The 18,476-nt window shown below is 41.6% G+C and overlaps 1 protein-coding gene across 1 annotated transcript in view; it reads left to right on the forward strand.

The window, feature by feature from the left end:
* Positions 1-15,516, forward strand: part of STYX (serine/threonine/tyrosine interacting protein) — a 37,718-nt gene extending 22,202 nt beyond the window's left edge. Inside the window, exons 5-11 of the mRNA XM_060753209.2 lie at positions 427-487; positions 1,061-1,097; positions 2,942-2,981; positions 3,069-3,119; positions 10,303-10,375; positions 12,723-12,807; positions 14,973-15,516. Coding sequence (XP_060609192.1) covers positions 427-487; positions 1,061-1,097; positions 2,942-2,981; positions 3,069-3,119; positions 10,303-10,375; positions 12,723-12,807; positions 14,973-15,043 — 418 coding nt within the window. The 3' untranslated portion in view covers positions 15,044-15,516. The remainder of the gene's footprint in view (positions 1-426; positions 488-1,060; positions 1,098-2,941; positions 2,982-3,068; positions 3,120-10,302; positions 10,376-12,722; positions 12,808-14,972) is intronic.
* Positions 15,517-18,476: the final 2,960 nt, after the last annotated feature.

An 18,476-nucleotide genomic window follows, 5' to 3' on the forward strand; every position in this document is an offset into this window, starting at 1 on the left:
AGGTAGGAATAGAAAATATGTAACTGAGGGGAACCCAAAAAGAATAAAGCATATCTTCTGCTTCGTAAATCGAACATTGGCCCATCCCTTTTGGTAGTGGCAAGAGGCTGGAAAGAAAGAGAGCAGTGAAGCATCACTCGCTTGATTGCTTTTCTCCTGAAATTTCCCTCCCCTGAGCCATCTTTGTCTCCTGAGGTTTTGGATGTGGTTTGCGAAGGGCATTTAGTAGCAGAAGGAGTTGTGAGCAGCATCATAGGATAGAGCTGTAACGTACACTATTTATCCTATGTCAGGAACCTGCCTTTCAACTTCCCATTCTTTATAGCGGTTTCATATGATGAGAGCAATGTTTTCTAGGACAGATGTCAACACTTTTGAAAAATCAAAATCCTTGCTGTGTACTTAAAGCACTTCTTTTAATCATAGGTATTTAGTCTTGGATATTGCAGATAATCCCATTGAAAACATAATAAGGTTTTTCCCTACGGTAAGTGTTTTTCTTATCTTGTCTGCTAAATTGTTTTATTAGCCTACCTTTCAGAAATAATCTGAGTTAATGCAGCCCTGTGAGTGGGAGGTGGGGCAACCTGTCTGAACACTTCTGCCAGGTGAACCAGGGACTTCCTTCCACCAGCAGAGACTGATAATAATACCCTAGGTAGCATTTTATATGGCTTATTTTCATGTTGTCTTCTGCACTGCCCTCATAACAAAACGGATCAAATGTTAACTGGTAGTATTCCTAGTTGCCATGGTTACAATTCACTGGGAAGTTCTCTTGCACAAACTCCAATAAATAAATTGGACCAGTATAAGAGCTCAGCAGTGGTTTTGCATGGCTCCTCTTCATTCCAAAGTGATATGTGCAGAAGGACTTCCCAAAATTGATGGGAATTGTTAGCCCCATATCCATTTTGAAGAACAAGGGCAGTGCGTGGCACATTAGCATAATAAAAATATTAACGTGCTGCTATCTTTGATGTTGATTTGGCTGTATCAGCATAAGGACATTTGAGTTTGCTGTAATGGGAATTGAATCTCTTTCCCCCCATTTCTTTAGACTAAGGAGTTTATTGATGAAAGCTTACAGACTGGAGGTATGTGCTTTCAATTCTCTATTTGTAATTGATGAAGTGAGAAGATAGATATTTTGCAAATAGATTGATTGGGTTGTTGTAGGTTTTTTCGGGCTATATGGCCATGGTCTAGAGGCATTCTCTCCTGACGTTTCGCCTGCATCTATGGCCAGCATCCTCAGAGGTAGTGAGGTCTGTTGGAACTAGGAAAAAGGGTTTATATATCTTCTCTACCCCATCTCCCCCCCCCCCCCCCAGGGTTCATGTGTATAGATTTGAGGTAGATGTTCTTTGTCATGGTGAAGGGCAAAGTTAGTTTCTTTCAGGTTAGAGGCCTTTTCTGACCAGACAGAAAACAAGGAAGAAGGGAGGGCTCCCACAAAAAGTTTTGTAAGGTGTCCTTGTATTGTCTTCATCAGGGAATATGGCAGTTGGTTACAATCACAAGTCAACGTGAATATCTTTTGGTGATCCTTTTAATCGGGGTGTGAACCTGCAAGACTGCAGTTTTGTACCCAGATAGATGGCGATGACAGATTATGGTAGTTGTAGCCCAGCACCATCTGGAATGGCACAAGTTCCTGGCTGTAAAATGGTATTTCAGAGTCAAAGATTAATGCCCCAGTACAATAGGTTAAACCTTATAAATGGTGTCTAGCTGTAAATTTTTATTTTATGTATTTATTCTATTTACGACAGTTATATGCCGCCCTTCTTACCCCGAAGCGGACTCAGAGCAGCTTACAAGATATATATATACACACACAATATATTATATTATTAGCATAGTACAATATCAGTATAACTATATTCCATTATATCATAATATTATTAGTCATATTACATGTAATATAAAATATATAATTATAATATCATATCAAATTATTTATTTATTTATCTTGTCAGGGGCAACCAGGCAATTGTATTACATTTCTAACAGAACAAAACAAACAAACAGACAAAACACAAAATTTGCAAGCTTGGTAGTTGATTAAATGTCCTTTGACCAGTATCTGCCCCCTTGGAGTGCCTCTGGTGTTGCCGCAAGAAGGTCCTCCCTTGTGCATGTGGCAGGGCTCAGGGTGCATTGCAGCAGGTTTGCTCTTCTCCACACTCACATGTCATGGATTCCACTTTGAAGCCCCATTTCTTAAGATTGGCTCTGCATCTTGTGGTGCCAGAGCGCAGTCTGTTCAGCATCTTCCAAGTCGCCCAGTCTTCTATGTATATATAATATAATTAATAGTATTATTATATTGTATTGCATTATAATGTTACAAATATTACATGTATATACAATATATTACATTACATTATATTATTAGCATAGCACAGGAGACAAGGTGGAACTGGATGAATCCCAACCACACATGGTAGCCTCGTTAATGGGAAGGAAACAAGCTTGCTTAGTCTATCATTCTGTTTCCCTCTTAGGCGTGCTTATGATGCAGATTCATGCAGATTTTAGTGCTAGTGCTTATTGTGCCAATGGTTTAAATTAGTGTTTTGTTAAACTAGCATCTGTGTGGATCGTTTTTCTCTAATGGTTTTGCTTATAATAGTTATTTCCCTGGCTGATTTCAGAGGCTCTGCTTTGCCAGAGTCCTGTTGTCTACCTTCCATGTAGATTTAAGCGAGTTGCACTCACTCCTGTTTAGGCTGCTGGACAGGCCTCCTCCCTGCTTAGCATTCTGTCCTTCAGAGGTACAGAAGTGCGGTCTCTCTGCAACCCTGATCACCTGGTCACTGTTTCTTGAAAGGGTTATGGACTGTATGCTGGGGTTTACATTAAGTGACAAAAGTATGAAATGTACTTACTGTGGAAATTCTGCTTTCTTGTATAAATTAACTTTCTTCATTCCCAGGGAAAGTTCTTGTCCATGGGAACGCAGGGATTTCCAGAAGGTAACAAAGTTCACACTTTAAAAAGAAAACATTCATAAGGAGTGGCCAACATATCTTACTTTGCTTGTTTTTTCTTCTTCTTTTCAGTGCTGCCTTAGTTATTGCATATATAATGGAAACATTTGGAGTGAAGTACAGGTATGAACCTGCTTTGAACTATTTTGTGAAGGGATTTTCTTACTTCCAGAGCCTGTAGAAATGGCGAGGCTTAGTCATTAGCATGTCTAGGTAGTGTGGTTTTTAACTTGGAATATGTTTCAATGGTTTTTACCTGGGATTTTAAAAAGACTATTTATGTTTAATCCTGTTTTAATACTTGCATATTTGTATATTTTAAATTGTATGCTAATGCTTCGATGTTAAGGCACTTTGAGTCTCCTTAGGAGAGATAAAGCAGGATATAAATATAGATAAAGCCAATCTAATAACTTGTACAAATATTATTTATTTATTTCAGTCTTATTTATTTTTTTATTTACAGCTTTTATATTCCGCCCTTCTCACCCTGCAGGGGACTCAGGGCGGATTACAGTGTACACCTATATGGCAAACATTCAGTGCCAATTTTTGACATACAAACATATACAGACATACACAGAGGCTATTTAACTTTTTTCTGGCCACCAGGGGAGCTGTCGCTTTCATTGTCCATCTGCGACGATGATGAAGCACTTCCGCATTCCCGCATGCTTCCCCGCTGGAATGCTTTGCTGGAGTCTTCTTTATGGCCTCATAAATCAGTTAATTTAGCCTCCCCACACTTTAAAGTGGTACCTTATTTTCCTACTTGACAGATGCAACTGTCTTTCGGGTTGCTGTCTTTCTCAACCCCCAGGAAAGGGGGGATGGGATGGGGGGGGGGGGGGACTCAGGGCGTCTTACACCGGCAACAATTCAATGCCACAAGATAATAAAAATATAAACAAAAATAACAGTTTAAAACAATGAATAGAACATTAAGTTAAAAACACATTAAAACATAGTCATCAATCCATATAGCCGATTCCAATTTCTATCTGATTCCTCGTCTAAAGTGCTGTCATGCTTGCTGGCCAAAGGCCTGGTCCCAGAGCCATGATTTAACCTCCTTCCTGAAAGAAAGGAGAGAAGATGCTGACCTGATCTCGCTGGGGAGCGACTTCCACAGGCGGTGGGCCACCGCTGAGAAGGCCCTGTGCCTCATCCCCGCCAAGCACACTTGCGAGGCTGGCGGGACCGAGAGCAGGCCTCCCTGGATGATCTTAAACCACCTCTCTCCCCACACAAACACTTACTGCGAGGCAGGACATAGAGGGAGATACGTTAGGACAGGTAAGCTGGGTATGCTAATAACTTGTAAGCCACTCTGAGTCCCCTTCGAGGTGAGAAGGGTAGCATATAAATGTCATAAATAAATAAATATAAATATACTAATAATAATAAATTCCTTTACTAGTTAGCCATGACCTGTTCGCATGGACAGTACTGTGCAGTGATTTATTTTCCTGCAGTATGGTGAGGCAATCCTTCATGCCGGGCCTGGCTCCTCCTTTCCCTCTCCTCCCCTTTTAGTTAATAGCCAGTTAACTGTATAGCTAATAGCCAATGTGCTGTGTAGTTGGATTACTCTGATTTTGAAGTGTTTGTATGGGGAAGAGAGGTGGTGGCGAGTCCATTTCAATTCCTTCAAATGGACAGGTTGAATACTATCAGAAAAGGAGTGAAAGTAAACAGAATCTCCATGATAAACTCTGTTGCTCAGGAGCCTTCTAGTGGCCAGAAGCAAGTAAAACATGTGGAGTCTAATAGTAAAAGGAATAGAGAGTTCTCTCCTGGGGAAAGTGACCAAGGTCTGTTGTGACTTTTCTGCAGTCCAGTTTGAATAAGAGTCTCAGTGCTAACACTCTTAAGAGATATGTGTCAGCCTTAGGTTCTGTTTTGCAGATTATCAGCAAGATAATCCTCTTGCATCTCTTATGTGCAGAATTATTTCTTGCTTAAACCAAGAACGTCCATCACTCTCCTGCATGAGACTTGTAGTTTTATCTACCATGTTGGAGGCTCTGTTTATTTATTTATTTATTTATTTACTGCATTTGTCTACTGCAGTGGTTCTCAACCTGTGGGTCCCCAGATGTTTTGGCCTTCAACTCCCAGAAATCCTAACAGCTAGTAAACTGGCTGGGATTTCTGGGAGTTGTAGGCCAAAACATCTGGGGACCCAAAGGTTGAGAACCATTGGTCTACTGCCTTTCTCAGCCCGTAGGCGACTCAAGGTGGTTAACAGGGCAAAATCCAATGCTTACAATGTCATAAATGCAATTAAAACATAACATATAATAAAAACTAACCAAATCAATAAAATATAAATTCATTGTGTCTCCTTGTTGAAAACATTGTCCGGACTCATTGTCTAGTCGTTCCATTTTCCTATGTCAGTTACTCTGCATTTGCAAATGCTTGTTCAAAAAGCCTTGTCTTGACTTTTTTCCAGAATGTTAAAAGGGAGGTGGTTGATCTAATGTCTATAGGGAGGGTGTTCCACAACTGAGGGGCCACCAACAAGAAGGCCTTGTCTCTCGTCTCCGCCAAACATACTTGTGACGAAGGCGATAATGAGAGCAGGGCCTCCCCAGACGATCTTAAGGTCCTAGATGGTTCATAAGGGGAGATGCGTTCGGACATGTAAGTTGGGCCAGAACTGTTTAGGGCTTTATAGGCTAAAGCTAACACTTTGAATAGCAAACTGGCAGCCAGTGGAGCTGGTGCAACAGAGGGGTTGTACATTCCCTGAGCGTCGCTCCTGTTAGTAACCTGGCTGCCGTTATTTGGACCATTTGAAGTTTCCGAACAGTCTTCAGAGGCAACCCCATGTAGAGCGCGTTGCAGTAGCCTATACGCTACTGCAACGCCTATACGGGATGTAACCAGAGCGTGGACTACCGTGGCCAAGTCAGACTTTGGTATTGAAATTTCTTAGCTTTAAAGTTTTGGTTTTGACTGTTGTCACTTCACAGAGTCCCTGAATTGATGTCTCTTATCACTCCAGGAGAAGTAATGCAATTTTCATAAGGATTCTCTTGCTTTTCATTTGGGTCCTTGTTTTCCTAAAGTAAGTTATGTATTCTCTCATTCCAAGGAGACTGTTCTGCCTCATTTTTGTTCAGATTTTAAGGCACCACAGGGAGAAGCGTGACATGAATCAGATGTGTGTAAATCCTTGAAATCCAATCTATGCAGAACTAGGGGTTTTCATAGATATGTGTGTCTTCTTTGAAGAGTTAGCTAAGAGCCACTGGGTATGTTCTTTTACCTTCTTCTGTTGTTAGGAATAGTATATTGAGTAGGGTTATGTGCGTAGCTGCAAATCAGTTCCAGAGGGAATTCAGGCTTGTAGTGATGCCATTTCTGAGGGTTTGAGCATGACAGCTTTGTTGTTGGTTTTTAGAACCGTACTTGTCAGTCACAGCAGGGTTGAGAAATTTGTTTCAAAGGATTTGTCTTTTGGAAGACACGTTCTGCCGCAGGTTGTGTTGGCCACCCGGGTAGTACGGTGAAATGCTTGTGTCGGTCCCACTACGAAGAACTGCCTTGCCGTGAGGTTTCCTTTTCTGTAATTTTGGTGTCTTGCTGGTGTATTTGTTTGGTTTCATGCCATAGGCAGTGTGTTTTCCTTTGTCATTCCATCATTGGGAAATGTAGGTGGGACGGTATCTTACCCTTAGGGCAGTGAAGATGATTGACAGATAAGCCCTGCCTGTCAAGCGCAAGCAGGAGCCAGACCCAGCATAAATGATTCCCTCCTCACAACTGCAGAAAAGGTTACGTTTCAATCTTACACAAGGCACCTTCATACAATAATTGTTTGTTCTCAACTGGTAGATTGGGTTGTTGTAGGTTTTTTTGAGCTATATGGCCATGTTCTAGAGGCACTCTCTCCTGACGTTTCTCCTGCATTTATGGCAAGCATCCTCAGAGGTAGTGAGGTCTGTTGGAACTAGGAAAATGGGTTTATATATCTGTGGAAAGACCAGGGTGGGACAAAGGACTCTTGTCTGCTGGAGCTAGGTGTGAATGTTTCAACTGACTACCTTGATTAGCATTTGATAGCCTGGAAGTGCTTGGAGCAATCTTTTGTTGAGGGGTGATTAGATGTCCCTGATTGTTTTCCCTCTGCTGTTTTGCTGTTTTAATTTTAGAGTTTCTTAATACTGGTAGCCAGATTTTGTTCATTTTCATGGTTTCCTCCTTTCTGTTGAAATTGTCCAATGACTTCTCTGTGTAGTCTGACATGGTGGTTGTGAGAGTGTCAGACTACACAGAGAAGCCATTGAAATCCACAAGCATGTGGACAATTTCAACAGAAAGGAGGAAACCATGAAAATGAACATTGATTATAAGACACATGCTAATTTCAGTACCACCAACAGAAACAAAAGCCTTTATTTCTGTATAGATATAAATATGCCCTCAATTCTAAAATGCATCTCCTTTTTAGAGGTCTTTATATGGGGGAAAGTGTGTCTTGGAATCAAAGAAATAGAGTAATTATTATCTTTCTTCTTTGTTAAAGCAATAAGCTCACCTCCAGGACTAGTAGTAAGCTAGGTTGGACCAAGCTATACAATAAGGAGGTGAGAGCTGATGTAGGAAAGAAAGCAATGGCACAAATATAGCTTCATTCTTAAAATGTTTCCGTATTCACAGGTCACAGCTTGGGAGTGATCCTGGATTCATTGCTGAGCCTGGAACCCCATGTTTTGGCAGTGGTCAGGGGAGCGTTTGCACAGTTAAAACTTGTGCGCTAGCTGCGCCGGTACCTTGGGAAGTCTGACTTGGCTGCAATGGTCCACACTCTGGTTACATCCGAAATAGATTACTGCAACACATTGAGGTTGCCACTGAAGACTGCCTGGAAGCTCCAACTAGTCCAACGCTTGGCAGCCAGGTTGCTCATGGGAGCGGGGTACAGGGAGCGCACAACTCCCCTGTTACACCAGCTCCACTGGCTGCCGATTAGCTTCCGAGCACAATTCAAAGTGCTGGTTTTAACCTATAAAACCCTACACAGTTCCGGCCCAGTTTACCTGTCCGAATGTATATTCCCCTATAAACCATCAAGGACTTTAAGATCTTCCGGAGATGCCCTGCTCTCAGTCCCATCACTTTTGCAGTTGCGCTTGGTGGGGACGAGAGACAGGGCCTTCTCTGTGGTGGCCCCCCTGGCTATGGAACTCTCTCCCCAATGAGGTTAGGTCTGCCCCCTCCCTCATGACCTTCTGGAAGCAACTGAAATCCTGGCTTTGGAATCAGGCATTCGCAGATTGATGGAAGGAACCGATAAAGACTAAGAGTTATTGGATCACAATGTTTGGATTGAGTTGGATGATGTTTTTGACTTGGTGAACTGTCTTTTTATATGTATTTTGTAACTTACTTATTATGTATGTTGTTTTTAAAATGCTATTTATTGTGTAGCATTGAACTTTTGGCTGTTGTTAGCCGTTCCGAGTCCCTCCACAGAGGCAGAGGAGAACAGGATATAAAAGTTCTAAATAAATAATAAATAAATAATATTGTGTGTCTTGTTAAATCAATACTTTCCCACTAACATCTAATTGCATCTTATCAAAGCGAAGGGATGAGCTTGAAAGTAGTGTGTTTTAGAAGATGAAAGGGATGAAAACAGCCTGGTTTGCAGTTTTGTTTTTGTGTCAAGCTATGTTTCCTTTTCTCTCTCACACTGCTGTCTTCAGCAGCAAAAGTGGGGCAAACTGTGCTGCTGCTGGGGTTGCGGCAGAAGGCCCTTTGGTTGAGGGGGCTGGGCTCCTCTGGCTTTAATAGTAAGGATGGGAATAGCATACGGGTGGGCTTTAGGGATAATGGTCGGGATTAAGGCAGGCTGAAGGGATGGGATTGTGTCTGGGATTTTTTATATTGCAGGAGGAGTGTGCCTGTGTAGTTGTAATTGTGCCTCAAGCATTAGTATGCCTAAGAACTCTCTTTGTCTAGGGAAATTGAACATATTTGGCTTGATCTTTTGGTGCCAGGATTCAAGTTCGGCTTTTGTCATAGAATCGTTGCACCTTCAGCCTCAGTTCTCCATTTGTAAAATGGAAATGATGCTTCTCATAGGATTGTTGTAGGAATGAACTCACTGAGGACTGCTGCAGCTATGTTTCATTGGCCCTGGTCCCCTCACCAAGTCTTGCTTGCTACCAGATTTCCCCAGTTCTTCTGGGGAAATGGTGGCAGGGTATAAATCAACCATAGGCAAACTTCAGCCCTCCAGGTGCTTTGGACTACAACTTCCACAATTCCTAACAGCCGGCATTGTGGGAGTTGTAGTCCAAAGCACCTGGAGGGCCAAGGTTTGCCCATGCCTGGTATAAATAAAGATTATTATTATTATTATTATTATTATTATTATTATTATTATTTTACTTACACAAAACCACAGTATGTCACAACAAACGAGATCTTTATGCTGGATTTCGTATCACAAAATCACAAGTCGAACACTTCCCAATCGTCTAGGACTATGTGATGTATTTTCGAATGATGCATGCAGATTCAAGTCAGTTGACAGATCATGATTTTGTCAATGTTCATTGTTTCCAAATGCTGGCTGAGATCTTTTGGCATGGCACCCAGTGTGCTGATGACCACTGGGACCACCTGTACTGGCTGATGCCAGAGCCTTTGCAGTTCGATGTTAAGGTCTTGATAAGGTCCTGAGGAGTAGAACTAAGAGCACCCAACCCATTAGCATTATGGAGAAGCAAACCAAAACGAAGTCTATACTGGCTCGGTTGACGCCCAGGAAAAAAAGGACCGCGGTGGATGCTGCTGATTCTGGACATCCATCGAAAAGTGGACTACAGAATCAAAATACAAATGAATAATCACAGAAGCGGCAGAAATATACAATGCCAGAAAACCACACAATAATAATAATAATAATAATAATAATAATAATAATAATAATAATTATTATTATTATTATTATTATTCTGTCCTGGTTCAGTGCTTAATGGCTGAACCAGGAATTTAGAATGTCATATAAAGAGGAATCTGTAAACATAAGTATCAGCAAATGGTTATGGACTGTTAACTTTTACTAAAGTTAAGCAAAATGTTCCTCTACTGGTCATGACTAATATGTGGATGGGTGTTTCTTGAGGGCCCTTGTGTGTGATTCTAAGCTCCCTTAAGGGAAGGAAGAATGAAAACATAACTAAACAAATAATACCAAGTTCATGAGTCAGAAACCAAATGCAAACTAGTATTAATCCAACATGACAACTAAGATCTCTCTATCTCTCTCTCTCTCTTTTGTTAGGGATGCATTTACGTATGTGCAAGAAAGAAGGTTTTGTATAAATCCCAATGCTGGATTTGTTCATCAACTTCAGGTAAGTCTTTTTCCCATCAGTGAGATGATATTTATAATTGTAAAGTGTCTGATGTATTTTACTGGGGACGTATCTCAAATGCATTGGTATTTCTTCTGACTTGGAAGTAAAAACAAATACAGGATCTTGTGTGATATAACATTTTCAGCAGTGGATGGAAGGTTTGTTCCTCCCTTTTGCTGTTATAGGCAGGAATCCAGGAAGCTTTGAGAAGAACCTTAGTGTGATAACAGCATAATTAGGAGACTGGCCTTTTGATGTAATTGAAACATTCCTCAGTAGAACACCCAATAGAAAAACAGATAGCCATAGTGTCTAGATCTATGGAAGTAATGCCACCCCTCTATTCTGCCTTGGTTAGACCACACCTGGAATATTGTGTCCAATTCTGAGCACCACAATTGAAGAGAGATATTGACAAACTGGAATGTGTCCAGAGGAGGGCGACTAAAATGATCAAGGGTCTGGAGAACAAGCCCTATGAAGAGCGGCTTAAAGAGCTGGGCATGTTTAATCTGAAGAAGAGAAAGCTGAGAGGAGACACGATAGCCATGTATAAATATGTGAGAGGAAGTCACAGGGATGAGGGAGCAAGCTTGTTTTCTGCTTTCCTGGAGTCTAGGACACAGAACAATGGCTTCAAACTACAAGAGAGGAGATTCCATGTGAACATGAGGAAAAACTTCCTGACTGTGAGAGCTGTTCAGCAGTGGAACCCTCTGCCCCGGAGTGTGGTGGAGGCTCCTTCTTTGGAAGCTTTTAAACAGGCTGGATGGCCATCTGTCAGGGGTGCTTTGAATGCAATATTCCTGCTTCTTGGCAGAATGGGGTTGGACTGGATGGCCCATGAGGTCTCTTCTAACTCTATGATTCTATGATTCTAAGACAAGAAAAAGTGGGGGCAGCCTAAGCCAGTTACACCCCCCTCCCCACCTCCTTGAATAACACTTTTGGAGGATTGTCTTGTCTACAGTGGAAGACTTAAGACCGTAATTGAAGTCTCATGACTGAGAAGGCCCTCTTCCATGTCTTCAGTAGATTAACTTCACTTGTGGGAGACAAAAAAAAGTTAATGGATTTTGACTGTTAATTTTAATACTGTTATGTTTAATTCTCTTTTAATGTATACATTTGTGTATGTTTTAAATTATGTGGTCATACTTTTAATTGTAAGCCACTTTGAGTCTCCTTCGGGAGAGATAAAGCAGGATATAAATAATATTTTCTAAAGGCCCCTCCATTTCCCCTGGCTGCCTGTTTCTGTCTTTCATGCTTTGGAGATTAATGTATTACTTGTGTTCATTCCTTTTGTTTGATTTGGCTCCTGCATATATCTGAGTATTTGAAGATGTGATCAATTAATCTTAGTTGGCAAAGTAAACAGAAACTAGGAGTTGGTGACATTTAGACTTCTTATCCCAGGAAGCTGGGACTTTAGCAGTGAAGCTAGTGAGTTTTAAGTCCTGCTTCCATTATATACTGTTGTTCTCCAGGGCTTGATGTTATTTGATTTGTGAGGAACAGTTTCATTCCTTCTCAGAATCTCCTGATAAGCTGAAAAGCTGCCCCATGTCCACATACCCGCATTCTAGTTCAAGGTAGCACAGTAGTCACATGTTGTTGTCTGCATTCAAGGTATGACAACCATGGGGTTACTTGGCAAGAGTGGAATTCATGTCAACTTCTCAGACCAACATGTACATACATTTCAACAGGCCTTCTCTAGTAAAGGTAGTTTCCCCTGATATTAAATCTAGTCGAGTCCGACTCTGGGAGGTGGTGCTACTAAGTAGGTGATCCCTCTTTGCCCAAATAAGATTGTCCTGGCGGTGGGTACATAGGTGACTGTGGAGCCCTATTCTTGACCTGCATGTTATTCCGTAGTGAGAGCATCATCTTCATTTCTAAGCTAAAGAGAGGCGGCATTGTCCATAGACACCTCCATGGTCATGTGGCCGGCATGACTGCCTGGAGCGCCGTTACATTCCCACAGAGGCAGTATCTATTGATCTACTCACATGTGCATGTTTTCAAGCTGCTGGGTTGGCAGGAGCTGGGGATAACAGCAGGAGCTCACCCTGATCCCTGTATTCAAACTGCCGATCTTTTGGTCAGCAAGCTCAGCAGTTTAAGCTGCTGCACCACTAGGGGCTCCCATAGGCCTTCTCTAATTAGGTCTAGAAAAGGACTTATGCCAGTATTTTTAATAATTCTTTTCCAGTTGCAAAACTGTTTTTCCTTTATTTGGAATAGCATGGCTTTCCTTCCTTTTGCTTTTTTTGTTATTGTCAAGATTCTTATTCAGGTAGAGTCCATTTCTTTAACTGTTTGCACCTATCTTTCTTAGGAATACGAAGCCATCTATCTTGCAAAGTTAACTATCCAAATGATGTCGCCTCGACAGCTGGAACGGTCACTGTCTGTTAGTACAGGTGAGCAGCTCTTTCTTGTACTTTATAGCTAGATATTATTCTTGATTTAATTGGTCTGTGGATACTAGTATGAGATGCCAAAATGTAGCTTTAGAATTCTCCCAAAATTAGTTGAGATCATTAAATGGGAGGTGGTTCATACTGGACATATCAGTGTGAACTTTTACAGAAGCCTCCAGGGGGTGGGGTTGTGAGGAAAGTGTGTCACAAAAATATCATTGCAGATTTGAATGTGGATTTGATATAGTGATGTGTGGGAATGAATGGAAGAATGGAATGATATATGAATGGAGTTAATAATTTTGGAAACACCAGTAAAATATTAAGGCCTGCAATGACTAACTACCTGCTTGCTGGACTGTAATTAAAAGTTGCTAATGACAGCTGAAAAAAGTAAACTCTGATAAGAATGGGACAATGATAACATAAATGTTTACAATGTTAAAAAGGAAATCAACACAAGCCTTGTGTTTGTTAACACCAATCAAGAAGATCAACATCTGGCCAGGAAACTGAGATGGATCCAGCATGGAAGAAGTCCATCATTAATTTACAACTTTGGGACAACATCAGCAGAATATTCCTATAAAAGACTCAGTCTAATAATGCTCAAAGTGGGGCAGACCTGAGGAGTCTGGTTCACCCGCAATGCTCTGCTCCATGGGAAGGAGAGAGATAGTGTACCTATATGGCAGATATGCTATGAGAAAGCATGATTCTGGTCACTTTGGGGCTTCTTTCTCAAGGGAGGAGGAAGAAGTGTGCTTCTGGAGTCTTAGATTTTGGGCAGGGAGTCAGGTTCTGCTGTATGGAAAACAGAGATCTGGTCCTTGGCAATGTTCTTAGGGAAGGAAGTTTTGGCATTTCAGCATTTTGAAGTGTTGGCGCTATGGAACTACGCATTGACAGGCTGCAGGAAAGCAGGTCCTGGCCTAACAGGTGTTTCTCCAAGGACGGAGAAAAGGATATGGTAATATTTGAATGCCTGAGGATGAATGCGTGTACATGAGGTGCGAATGTTGAGTGAAAATGTAATTCTCCTTTGTTTGTTTGTTAGCCATGTAATTGTAAATCTAATGTAGCTGCATAGAATCTATATATCTGTATGTCCAATGTCATTCTTTGTCTAAATGTTTTTCTGTAATCTGATATACCCTCTCACACTGGAAATTGTAACTGAAAAGTTATTCATGACAAGTGATCATTTGAATTAAGACAGTTATCATAGAATCATAGAATCAAAGAGTTGGAAGAGACCTCATGGGCCATCCAGTCCAACCCCATTCTGCCAAGAAGCAGGAATATTGTATTCAAAGTACCCCTGACAGATGGCCATCCAGCCTCTGTTTAAAAGCCTCCAAAGAAGGAGCCTCCACCACACTCCAGGGCAGAGAGTTCCACTGCTGAACAGCTCTCACGGTCAGGAAGTTCTTCCTCATGTTCAGATGGAATCCCCTTTCTAGTAGTTTGAAGCCATTGTTCCATTGTGTCCTAGTCTCCAGGGAAGCAGAAAACAAGCTTGCTCCCTCCTCCCTGTGGCTTCCTCTCACATATTTATACATGGCTATCATATCTCCTCTCAGCCTTCTCTTCTTCAGGCTAAACGTGCCCAGCTCCTTAAGCCGCTCCTCATAGGGCTTGTTCTCCAGACCCTTGATCATTTTAGTCGCCCTCCTCTGGACACATTCCAGCTTGTCAATATCTCTCTTGAACTGTGGTGCCCAGAATTGGATACAATATTCCAGGTCTGGTCTAACCAAGGCAGAATAGAGGGGTAGCATTACTTCCCTAGATCTAGACACTATGCTCCTATTGATGCAGGCCAAAATCCCATTGGCTTTTTTTGCCGCCACATCACATTGTTGGCTCATGTTTAACTTTGCTGTCCACAAGGACTCCAAGATCTGGTTGAAATGGATGCAGAGGGAAGTTGACTGGATCCTGAACAAAACTCATATGCATGTAATTAATAAGAATGTATTAATTATTTACATTTCTGCTTCTTATTTTCTGTAAATTCATCTTGGGAACCTTGGTCACCTAAACTAAAGCAAAACTAAAGCAGTTTTCAGAATTGGCGCTAGTTGTACTTGCTCTGTCCTTTTGGAAGGCTTTGTGTTTCCATCTTCTTGACTGCTTTCTCCAATCCCTGGCCTGCTTTCCAGGAAGCCTGAAACGTACTCACGAAGAAGATGAAGAGATCGCCAATATGCAAGCAGCAGCTCAGAACGGTTGATGCCAAGGGCCCCTCGGACTTGCTCTTTTGGGACTTTCTCTTTTGGGACTTTCTTCTTGTGGCAGCTGCTAATCTCACCAGGATGAACAACCACCGGATGTGATTTTTTTAACATGGGAGATAAATCCACCTTCCTTATGCAAACCTGCTCTTCCAGTAGCACACCAAGCAACATTTTAAAGGTATTGGATCCCTTGGCTGACTAGATGGCACTGATTGTTTTACTCCTCCTGGTCTTTTTTTTTTTTTTTTTACACTTTATAGTTATACCCTAAACCAAGACTTTGGACTTGCAAAGAGGTATTATTGCAATAATGCACTTTTCATACTTGAAATTTTCTTTATTTGTATTGCTAAAGTTATGACTTCGGCAAAAATGCAAGTGGGGATGATTTGTTTATAAAGTTTTGTGTAATTTATAACAAGAGTATTTAGTAAAAAAAAAGAAAAAAGAAACAAATTCTTAAAATCCACTATGTTTTTGTGTTTGTTTCATTTTCTCAAGTATCTGCTTCAGGCAGAGGAAAACCAAGTTTTGGCAGTTACCAATGCATATTGTGGTGTCCACCATGAAGTAAAAATTGCGGGTTCTGTGCTGCTGCCATTTGTTTAATGGAAAACTCTAGCTGCGCTTTTGTTTCCCCTTTGGAAGGTCAAAAAGCCATTGGAAGTGTGATTTTCCTCATAAGACACCACATAGGATAAGATCAAAAGACAATTCAAATGAATATTACAGACCACAACCAAATTGTATCTCCCCCCCCCCCCCCACACACACACTCATAATCAAGGCCTACCATAGAATTAACCTTTTTTCCAGTAACAGAGATGAATCATAGGTTAAACGTTTCTCTCCTTGTCAAGGCTAACTTGATATGGTTGTTCGATAAGAATAATAGAATCGAAGAGTTGGAAGAAACCTCGTGGGCCATCCAGTCCAACTCCCTCCCAAGAAGCAGGAAAATCACATTTAAAGCACTCTCCACAGATGGCCATCCAGCCTCTGCTTAAAAACCTCCAAGGAAGGAGTCCAGGACAGAGAGTTCCACTGCTGAACAGCTCTCACTCTTAGGAAGTTTTTCTTTGTGTTCTAGTGGAATCTCCTTTCTTTCAAGTCATTGTTCCATGTCTTAGTCTCAAGGGCAGCAGAAAACAAGCTTTCTCCCTCCTCCCTATGACTTCCCCTCACACCTTGATCCATGTCTCCTCTCAGCCTTCTTTTCTACAGGCTAAACATGCCGCTCCTCATAGGGCTTGTTCTCTAGACCCTTGATCCCTTGAGTCACCCTCCTCTGGACACATTCCAGCTAATAGTCTACATCTCCCTTTAATTGCGGTGCCCAGAAAGGGACAGTGTGATTCCAGGTGTGGTCTGACCAATGCTGAATAGAATAGAGCGGGGACATGACTTCCCTGGATCCACGCAGTAGACTCTGATTGATGCAGGCCAGTTCTGGCCCATCATCTCTCTAATCTGTGAGGATCGTTTTGAATTCTGCTCTTGTCCTCTGGAGTATTGGCTCTCCCTTCCAATTTGGTCCCATCTGCAAACTTGATGATCATGCCTTCTAGCCCTTCATCTAAGTCATTAATAAAGATCCTGAACAAGACTGGGAACCCTGCTTATGGCACTCCGCTCATCACTTCTTTCCAGTGATGAAGAGGATGAAGGGGAAGAGGAAGAAATGTTGAGCACCCTTTTGGGGTTCATATCCCAGTATATATCATATACTAGGATACCAAGGATCTAAGTCATGATTTTGCAAAAAAAAAAATGCTTACAAAGCAAGAAGTGTGAACACCAAGGCTTTTTTTTGGAAATTTCTTATATACATTTGTTGTTTATTTGTTCAGTCGCTTCCGACTCTTCGTGACCTCCTGGACCATCCTACGCCAGAGCTCCCTGTCAGCCGTCACCACCCCCAGCTCCTCAAGGTCAATTCAGTCACTTCAAGGATGCCATCCATCCATCTTGCTCTTGGTCGGCCCCTCTTCCTTTTTCCTTCAATTCCCCCCAGCATCATTCTCTTCTCTAAGCTTTCCTGTCTCCTCATTATGTGGCCAAAGTACTTCATTTTTGCTTCTAATGTCCTTCCCTTCAATGAGCAGCTGGGCTTTATTTCCTGGAGGATGGACTGGTTGGATCCACAGTTCAAAAGCATCTCTCTTCCTTCACTCAGTCTTCCCTAAAGTCCAGCTCTCACATCCGTAGGTGACTACAGGGAATACCATGGCTTTAACTATGTGGATCTTGGTTGCCAGTGTGATGTCTCTACGCTTCACTATTTTATCGAGATTGGACATTGCTCTCCTTCCAAGAAGGAAATGTCTCCCGATTTCCTGGCTGCAGTCTGCATCTACAGTAATGTCTGCACCTAGAAATACAAATACTGCCTCCACGTTTTCTCCCTCTAACTTACTTAATGTTTAATCCCCATTCTTCCTTCAGGGACCTCATGGGGGATATATGTTAGAATCTCCGCAGTGAGTGCCTTCCAATGGTTGTTAACCAATTAACAATTAACTCTATTTAAAATACAAGTTATGATGGGAAGTAGATAGGAGCTGGGATCTCTTTGTAGAGACACCAGAAACAGGATATTGATGCTTCTCCCTTCATCAGCACAAATGTAGTAATGTAGGATCTAAGTGTTGCAGACAACATCATTTGTGGGAAAGCTATGCTCCTGTTATTTGCCTCTAAGAGAAACTCTCTAAGGTGGACTAAAGTGAATGGGATTTTAAGGCTACTGCTGACAGGTATGATTTCCTCACACTACATTAAGAGGAAATGGCATCATGGGGATAGGAGCAAGGGCAACTTTAAAAGCTCACAATTTGGCTTTAGGACATTTCTAAAAGGTTGCTAGAGAACAAGTAGAGCATTTCTTAAACATAGCATCACAAAGTAAAACACAGTTGTTGAAGCAGAGTAATTGGGCCACTCTGGTACTTACTTCTGAAATTAGTCCAGCTTATATGTAGGCTCTCAGGTTGGAGGAGAGCTGCAATCTCATGTAAAGAGGGGCTGTGCCTACTGCAGGTAATTGATATGTTGCACACATGGGTTTACCTAACTGCACTTACTAGCCTTTTAGCAGATTCCATTCACACTGAGTTAAAATAGTGACTTCTTCTGGTCTCCTTTCTTAAGGAGTTTTCAGTGAATGCCACCCAGATGTCTGCTTGTCTGCAGTACTGAAGATCTTCACCTTGACCACCGTGGGCCTTCAAGTGGCTTTTAGGAAAAGAACAACATTATTTTCCCTATCCAAAGTGCTTAGGCAAAACCTATACCTTTTTCTTTTTGGTATGAATTGTTTTAGATTTTTTCTCCCACGCTAGCTCCATTTAGTGAAGCCAGTTTAAATGTTTTCTCTCTGCTCAACCAGCCTTTTCTTTGTGTTCTCTCTTGACAAAAGAGCGCCTAGCA

This window comes from Anolis sagrei, chromosome 1 (assembly GCF_037176765.1).
Source record: "Anolis sagrei isolate rAnoSag1 chromosome 1, rAnoSag1.mat, whole genome shotgun sequence".
Taxonomy (NCBI): domain Eukaryota; kingdom Metazoa; phylum Chordata; class Lepidosauria; order Squamata; family Dactyloidae; genus Anolis; species Anolis sagrei.